Here is a 9,419-nt window from a genome sequence, read left to right on the forward strand (position 1 = left end):
TGCAAGCAGCTTGGAAAACGTGGGGTTGTGCTAAAGATGAGGTTGGGGTAGTGGAGGTATAGGGAGAGGGGAGCAGAGAGGTAGAGATGGAGCCCAAAGAGAGACAGAGAGATAAATGGTTTAGGTAAACAGGGAGATTATGGATATCAGGCCTGGACAGAGAGAAGCTGATTCAGTGATAATAAGAGCTAAACATAGAACGTGAAATGAAGACAACCCACACAATGTGACAATAGTCTAGGAGTAGGTGAGAATGGGTAACTATGCTACAGCAACCTCTGTAATAACAGGCTCTGGGGTAGGTAAAAATATGAAAGGATGGACTCAGGCTTGAAAGTCATTGAACTCAATGTTGAGTCTCGAGGCTGCAGGGTCCCCAAGTGGAAAATGAGATGCTGTTCTTTCAGCTTGCGCTGAGGCTTGCTGGAATACTGCAGCAGACCCGAGACAGAATGTTGTCGTGGGAACACGGTGGTGTGTTCAACTGGCAGGCAACTGGAAGCTCAGGGTCATTTTTTTGCAGACTGTAGGTGTCCTGCAAAGCAGTCACCAATCTGTTTTATTCCCCCATTGCAGAGGAGACCACATTGTGAGCAGTGAATACGGTAAACTAGATAGAGTGACGTGCAGGTAAATCTCTGCTTCACCTGGAAGGTATGTCTGGAGCCCTGGATAGTGAGGAAGGAGCAGGTAAACAGGCAGGTGCTCCTCCTTCTGCGGTTGCAGGGGAAGGTGCCATGGGGCTGTTGGGAATGAAGAAGGAGTGAACCAGAGTGTTCCAGAGGGGACGGTCCCTGTGGGAGGCTGACAGGGGAGGGTGGAGGAATATGTGTCTGGTCATGGCAAACTGTTGGAGGTGGCTGAAATGGCAGCTTACAGTTGTTGGACATGAAGGCTGGTGGGTTGGTGTTAAGATTCGAAAGTACATTCAGTGGGATGTAACAAAATACGAGTTAATTGAAAACTGTGGATGCAGGAAATCAGAAACAAAAACAGAAATTGCTGGAAAATCTCAGCAGGTTCAGCAGCAGCTGTACAGAAAACTCAGTTTACATTTTGGGTCCAATGACCATTGATGGTAGTGAGGATAAAGAAGATAGGGTGAGGCAGGGAGTAAGGGTAAACAATAGGTGGAGATAGAACGTACGAGAGAGAAACACTGTTGGACAAAGGAGTAGATAACAGTCAGGCTGGGAGAGTGAGTAACTGTTAATGCAAACAGTGGGTTATATGTAATAGCAGACCATGTGATAATAAGGCCTGGTGTATCGGGGCAAGGGAAAGGTGCTCAAGTCCTAAAATTGTTGAGCCCAATATTGAGTCCAGAAGGATGGTGTGTTCCCAGTTGGGAAATGAGGTTCTGTTCTCCCAGTGTGTATTTAGCTGCACTGTGCAGGAGCATTTCCTTGTTGGTTCACAGTGTTAGTTATTAGGGAGTGAGCTACTAATTCAGTGTCCAGCCCATCACCTTGACCTACCCCCTTAATCCATTTATCTTCTGAGTCTGATGAATACCATATATCCCCATTTCAATGACCAGGTCCCAGTCTGATGGTGATAACCTACTCACTTCCGCTGATCAATGTACCACTGCTCTTTCCTGGCCTTTGTTTTATATTGCACTGTCACCAAATTACAGACAATTTGAGTTTGTCTCTGTCCCACACTCTCAGCTCTATCTTGAGCTGTTTTAACCACCTCAACCAGCATCACATTTTGTTGCTCTGACTGAGCCAAGGCAGCCTTTAACTGGTGACTCTCCTGCTCACACTCCATTCCAGCAGAATGCTGATATCTCAGAGCAGTTACTAATCTCCATCCCATTGAGGGAGGCTCTCTTGCTGCCTGGGGAAGCCCTGTTCCACCAGCCAAACCCAGGCAGGGTATCACCTCCTGCCACACCTTCCCACTGTTTCCCATGATTTCCTGATGATCCAAACACCAGGGAGCAGGATAAGATCAGCCAGGATCCTGTTAAATGGTGGTGTGGACTCGAAGGGCTGCATAGCTCAATCTTCAGGTAGATAAAGGAGCAGAATGTCAATCTGAGTGGGATTGTAATTCCTCATAAAATCCACACCAGAGTCATTGATCTAATGTTGGAAATGTCAAATTATCCACTCTTCCCCCTTCCCTCTACTGGAACCCAGCACCCACTCCCAATCATACTTCTCAATGCCCCCTCAATCCCACAATGTACCCCTGCACCACCCTGAACCCCAACATGTTCCCTCCCTCCAATTTCCCCATTAACTCTCGTTCACCTCCCCTCAGACTGTCCCCTCTCCTGCCCTCCCCTTGATCAATAGAAGCTAGCTTTATTTCCCCATATTCCCCCAATGAGACACCCTCCCCTACACCAGACCACTCCAATTCCAGTCTCTCCTTGCAATACCACAGCAAGCCTGCTCCTTCTTCATTTTCCCAATCCCATATGTGCCCCTCTGACCCACTGACAATTCCCTGATCCCCCAGTGAACCCCATTCCCTTATACCCGATGGGTTCCCTCCCCATATCCCCCAGCATTAGCCCTCACCCTCCACCTGACACCCCGAGGAAACAACATCCCCTCCCAGAACCTTCAGTGACTCCCCTCACATCCTTGACCCACAAATAAAACTCAAAGCCCTGACTTCTTCACCCCCTCCCCCAATAGGCCAACGCTCATTTACGCCCCTCCACCCCCCCCCCCCCCCACACACAAACATTCCCACTGACACTCACTTTCCACCATCTCACACACACACACACACACAGACCCAGGGACTGTCTCTAATTCTCTGTGTTTCTCTCCCAGTCTCTGTGACCCTGGATGTGGAAACAACGAATCCCCGGCTCGAGGTGTCTAAGGATCTGAAGAGTTTGAGATGGACCGGGGCCTGGAGGAGTCTCCCTGACACCGAGAAGAGGTTTACAAACTGGGCCTGTGTCCTGGGATCAGAGGGATTCACATTGGGGAGACATTACTGGGAGGTGGAGGTGGTGGGGAATAGGGACTGGAGTCTGGGAATAGCCTCAGAGTCTGTGGAGAGGACGAGATGGGTCAGTCTGATCCCGGAGAATGGATTCTGGACCATGGGGCGGAATGGGAATCAGTTTTATATAAATACCTCTCCACCATTACCTCTCTGTGTCGGTCAGATCCCCAGGAAGGTGGGAGTTTATCTCAGTTATGAATCTGGGACAGTTTCATTTTACAACGCGGAGACCAAGTCCCATCTCCACACCTTCACTGGGAATACATTCACTGGGAAACTTTATCCTTTCTTCGGGACTTTGTATTTCAAACACTTTCTGAGGATCTGCCGTTAAAGGGGCGGGGCCTCCCTGACGTCACAATGTCCAACCCCTCAGGTCAGGGGTCAGAACCCTGCATTGACATCAGGATGTTACTAAATGTGTCAGTAAATGATCAATTTATACTTTGTAAATAAATTCAATAATAATTGAAATGTCAGATGGTGAAAATAAAAAGTAAATTAAATATCTTGTGTCTCTCCTTCCTTCATTTACTCCCTGCTTCAGTCCCATCCTCCATCTCTTCGCCTGTTTCCCAGTCTGGAGCTGGGATTTCTCTGTGTTTCCATTTCTCACTCTGCACCCGAAACATGAAATCCTGAGGGAGAAATCTAAACACTGAAATGTGTGACAAATGCATTTACATAGCATCCTCCACTTGAGCTCCTTGTATCATTGGGGAGGGGACTTACACAGAATCCACTCTCCCAGGATATGCAATATCCCCAGTGTTTTACTGCCCATTAACTCCGGTTCTCTGTGCACAGACACTGCCTGACCTGCTGAGGATTTGCAGCATTTTCTGATTTTATTTCAGATTTCCAGGATTTGTTTATGTGTCACCGCCATCTGCTGGATGGAATTGTTACTGAATGATATTGGGCCGCAGTACCGTCTCCCGCCAGGCGGGGGCGGTCCTGTACCGTGTGTCTGAAAAGGATCCGAGCATCATCGTCTAGATTGGAGTGGTGCTGGAAAAGCACAGCAGTTCAGGCAGTATCCGAGGAGCAAGAAAATTGACGTTTCGGGCAAGCCCTTCATCAGGGCTGATGAACTGCTGTGCTTTTTCAGCACCACTCTAATCCAGACTCTGGTTTCCAGCGTTTGCAGTCCTTGTTTTTACCTCCGAGGATCATCGATCAATTGGTAAATTGGAGGTCCTGGGCCTCCCTCACCACCAGACCCTGCAGGAAGAACACCTCAACTTCCACCTTGGAGCACTTCAACCCCAGGGCATCAATGTGGACTTCAACAGTTTCCTCATTTCCCCTTCCCCCACCTCACCCCAGTTCCAAACTTCCAACTCAGCACTGTCCCCATGACTTGTCCTGACTTATCCTACCTGCCTATCTCCTTTTCCACCTATCCACTCCACCCTCCCCCGACCTATCACCTTCATTCCCTCCCCCACTCACCTTCATTCCCTCCCCCACTCACCTACTGTACTCGATGCTACTTTCTCCCCACACCCACCCTCCACCTGACTCTATTCCTGATGAAGGGCTTTTGCCTGAAACATCGATTTTCCTGCTCCTCAGATGCTGCCTGACTTGCTGTGTTCTTCCAGCACCACTAATCCAGAATCTGGTTTCCAGCATCTGCAGTCATTGTTTTTACCTCGTTGATTTTAACCCTACTGCGAATCCTCTTGCAAGGATGCCTGCCTTGAAGAAGTTTTCCTCCTCTCTCTACAAGAATCTCGGGGAGTCCCTCTCCCACTGCAACTCCCAGGTCATTTCCTCTGCCCTGAAGCTCTTCAACCATGTCCTGAAACAAAACTCGCTACCACAGCCACATTTGCTTCCTCAGTGCCTGCCTCCGTAACCAACTCATCCCACACGGAGTCCAGACCACCTTTAAACCAGCAGAGTTCGGACCCGAACAGGACAAACAGTACAGACTACAGATTCAAACACACCAGCAACGGTTCTCCTTCGGTGGCACAGTGGTTAGCACTGCTGCCTCACAGCGCCAGGCGACTGACTGTGTGGAGTTTGCACGTTCTCCCCGTGTCTGCGTGGGTTTCCTCCGGGTGCTCCGGTTTCCTCCCACAATCCAAAAGATGTGCAGGTTAGGTGAATTGGCCATGCTAAATTGCCCCTAGTGTTAGGTAAGGGACAAATGTAGGTATGGGTGGGTTTCGCTGCAGCGGGTCGGTGTGGACTTGTTGGGCCGAAGGGCCTGTTTCCACACTGTAAGTAATGTAATGTAATCTAATCTAATCTTACTGATCCTCCGCTCCATGCTCGCAGCATTGCGCCGGCACCTAACCTCTCTACAGTCAGCCCTGCCTCAGCTGAGGGCCACACTCAGAATTGCAAAGGACCCCTTCTGTACTACATCCTCAGGAGAATTCATACTCTCAACAAACAGTATTTCAACTCCATCTCAAACATCAAAAACTGTAAGTACAACAAACTTTTATCTACCTACCTCCATAACCAGCGCTCCTCAAACATTCCAGAAGATTCCCCTGGCCTCTGGAACTGCTCGGACGCCTTCAGCCACGTGGCTGCTGGAGCCACCATCCCCATGGTGATGGATGACATCACTTCCACTCCTCACAATTCCTCATGCACCACACGTGACATCACTTCCCCCCCTCACATAATCGCTGATGTCACACGCTCAGTGGCTTCCGCCCCCCCCCCCCCCAACTGCCGTGTCTGCCACCACTTCCGCCCCCACCAACGCCACTCACCTGCATTCTGCTGGCATGCCCCCCACAGATCCTACTGTCACCATCCACGCCCCCCCAGAGGGGAACACCACCCCTGGTCATGACCCTACCCCTATTCCCCCCACCACCACACCCACTCCAGTTACTGGCTCTGCCCCAGCTCCCAGTCCTGCCGAGTTTTCACCATCCTCCAGACCACCACCTCACTGAGGATGAACGATCAGTCCTCAGCAAAGGACTCACCTTCATCCCCCTCCGTCCACGCATCAATGAATTTAACATGCGCCATGATGTTGAACACTTCTTCCGTCTCCTCTGCCTCTGAGCTTACTTTCACAAGCAGGACACCTGCCCACCTTCCGAGGGCCCCTTCGCCCACCTCCAACACACTGCATCCACCTGGACACCCCGCACTGGCCTATTAACCGCCCTCGATCTCTTCATTTCCAACTGCCACCGGGACATTAACCACCTCAACCTGTCTATCCCCCTTCCCCACTCCAACCTCTCACCCTCACAACGCGCAGCACTCCAATTCCTCTGCTCCAATCCCGACCTCACCACCAAGCCAGCAGATAAATGGGGCGCAGTGGTAGTCTGACGCACTGACCTCTACACCGCTGAAGCCAGACACCAACTTGAGGACACCACTTCCTCCTGCCTCCTCGACCATGACCCCGCAGCTTCCAACCTCAGTCTGGGAACCCCGCACTGCCCAGTTCTACCTCCTTCCCAAGATCCACTGCCTGGTTCTACCTCCTTCCCAAGCCTGACCACCCTGGCCGACCCATTGTCTCAGCATGCACCTGCTCCACTGAACTCATTTCTACCTACCTCAACACTGTCCTATCCCCGCTAGTCCAGGAACTCCCACATACGTTTGAGACACCACCCATGCCCTCCACCTCCTCCAAGACTTCCGTTTCCCCGGCCCCCAACGCCTCGTCTTCACCATGGATATCCATTCCCTCCAGACCTCTATCCGCCATGACCAGGGCCTCCAAGCCCTCCGTTTCTTCCTCTCCTGACGTCCCCAACAGTACCCTTCCGCCGACACTCTCATGCATTTGGCCAAACTGGTCCTCACCCTTAACATTTCTCCTTCGAATCCTCCCACTTCCTCCCGACAAAAGGGGTAGTCTCGCGCCCCCACAGCCGCTTCGTTGTGCATGGATCCCAGGTACGCAAACACCAAGTGTCACTACGTACTGAGGTTCTACCTGTCCCCGGTGTTGCGAAGGATGGGCCTGGCCTCGCTGCCGCGGAACGCTCCGAGTAGTTGGACCGTTCCGTATCACCTGTCCTTCGTGGAAAAGTTTATGAAGAAAAACACCTTTGACCACAAGTCCATCAGGAAGTGGTCAGCACGTAGTGTCCTTGAGACCCTTCGGAAAAAGGAGAGGGCGGATCCTATCGAGCGGTTCCCTGAGCAGACTGTCAAAGCCATTTGGCAGAATGCCTCATCACCAGAACTGTCCAACAAGCACCAAGACATGACTTGGCTGGTGGTGAGAAGGGCTCTGCCTGTGAGATCCTTTATGCATGCCTGGACTCTCAGCCGCACCGCACGCTGCCCTCGAAGCGGCTGTGGGGGCGGGAACGAGACTGTCACACACCTCCTTCTGGAATGTGCCTATGCAGAGGAAGTCTGGAGAGGAATGCAGTGGTGTTTGTCAAGGTTCGTCCCGAGCAGTGCCGTGACGCGGGACTCTGTGCTCTACGGCCTGTTCCCTGGGACGCACACTGAGACGGACATCAACTGCGCCTGGAGGATCATCAACTCGGTGAAGAACGATCTCTGGGTGGTCCGAAACCTGTTGATCTTCCAGCTGAAGGAGTTGACCCCGACTGAGTGTTGCAGACTGGCACATTCCAAGGTCCAGGACTACGTGTTGAGGGATGCGCTGAAGCCAAGGCGCGGTGGGGAAAGACCACCGTGTAACATCTGCCTGCCTAAAGAAGAACAGGGGTCCCATGCAGTCATTTGGGCTCTGCTGATGCCTCAGCTTAAAATGTAATCGTACAGACCTGTAAATAAGAATGATATCTCTGTTTTCATTATGCAAAGAAATGGAATGTTTACATATGTATGGCATGTCTAAATGTACAGATCATCAAATTATTTTATGAAAAAGTATATTTTTGAAATAAAAAAATTCAGCCACCTGAGTGAACCGACCCCAGCATTGCTAATGGCTAATACTAGGGGGTTAAATGCTGTTTGACTCACCCCGTCTCTTTCTACTTTCTACAATCCAGCCTGACAAACCTTTCCTGAATACATTTTAGGATTTCTGCCCCTGGAAGCCTTTCACACTTTGTTTATCCCAACTTACATTGGGTACATTGAAATCCCCCTCACATTAATATCCTATTATCTTTACACTTCCCTGAGATTTAGCAACATACGTGTCTTTCTATCTTTCCCCGAATGTTCGCGGGCTCTGTGGGACATTCCCAGCAAAGTGATTGTCCCTGTTTTTGGTTTAACTTTCAGCAATATGACTTCATTTTAGAAACCTTCTGAGATATCATCCATCCCTGCTGCCTGATGTTCCACACTGAGACACCATCTCCTCATTTCCAATATCTTTTGCCTTTTTTTTGCTGCCTTCAGTATTCCTCGAAGATCCTATACCCTGGAATATCGAGCCGGCAGTTCTGCGGGAATAAAGTGAGAATGGAAATTAGACGGTACAATATCACCACGACGTGGCTACAAATGGTATTGCCAGAATAAATTGGGATTTGCTTCGAAAAATAGTGCATCTGCGCCACCTAATGGCGTTTGGCGAAACTACAGCAACATGTTTTCCTATTCCAGTGCAGTTATCAGACTGCAAATTACAAAATAAAACTCAAAGTGCTGGGAATTCTCAATAAGCCCGACAGGATTTCTAGGGAGAGAAACAGAATATCAAGGCAACCACTCAACTTCATTTTACAACAAAAATAGAAATTGCTGAAGAAGCTGAGCAGGTTTGGCAGTAACTGTGGAGAGAAAAGCAGAGTTAACGTTTTGGGCCCATTGACTCTTTTCAAATCATTTTAATTACTATCTCAGAAGCAATATCACTGCCTTATTCACAATTGAGCTTATTATAGTTTTCCAGGGTTATTATTAATTGATGTTAATTAAAATAGATGAATAAAGAACATTTTAAACACAAATCTATGATTTTGCATGGAGCAGACTGCCACCTCCTGGCTGAAATCGGAGCTTCACAAATTTATTTCCCTGTGCAGCACCGATGTCGACCATTTGATGGCGCTAGAGAACTATCTGTCGTCTTGTTGACATTTTTCATTTCGTTGTTTGACTAATTTTAAATAACTATCGCAATGTGCATTGTAGGTTTTACCACACGCTATAGGGGCAGAATTAGGCCAGTCAGCCCACTGTGTTATTGAAAGGCATTATTAGTCGATGTAGATACTGTACTCTGTGTTTAAAAGTTCTTAAATGCTGGAAATACAAAATTAAACAAAACACAAGAGAAACTGAGCAAGAGAATAATTTCCTTCCACAAGAAAGAAAAATCTCAAGGAACTGCGGATACTGGAAATCAGACCCAAAAATAGAAATGGCTAGAAAATCTCAGCAAGTCTGACAGCATCTCTGGAGAGAAAACAGAGTTAATGTTTCGGGTCGAATGACCCTGAGTGTTGGAACAAAATTATAGGGCTGCACTCCCATTTCTGGCCAGCTGATGGCAATAC

General features: G+C 49.1%; 1 protein-coding gene across 9 annotated transcripts in view; it reads left to right on the plus strand.

Moving 5' to 3' along the window:
• The window catches only part of LOC132832503 (butyrophilin subfamily 1 member A1-like), a 63,642-nt gene extending 60,157 nt beyond the window's left edge, over nucleotides 1–3,485 (plus strand). For all 9 annotated transcript variants that reach the window (XM_060850564.1, XM_060850567.1, XM_060850571.1 and 6 more), the window contains one exon: nucleotides 2,799–3,485. In XM_060850564.1, coding sequence (XP_060706547.1) covers nucleotides 2,799–3,313 — 515 coding nt within the window. In that variant the 3' untranslated portion in view covers nucleotides 3,314–3,485. The remainder of the gene's footprint in view (nucleotides 1–2,798) is intronic.
• The last annotated feature ends 5,934 nt before the right edge of the window (nucleotides 3,486–9,419 follow it).

The sequence above is a fragment of the Hemiscyllium ocellatum genome, chromosome 35 (genome assembly GCF_020745735.1).
Source record: "Hemiscyllium ocellatum isolate sHemOce1 chromosome 35, sHemOce1.pat.X.cur, whole genome shotgun sequence".
Taxonomy (NCBI): Eukaryota; Metazoa; Chordata; class Chondrichthyes; order Orectolobiformes; family Hemiscylliidae; genus Hemiscyllium; species Hemiscyllium ocellatum.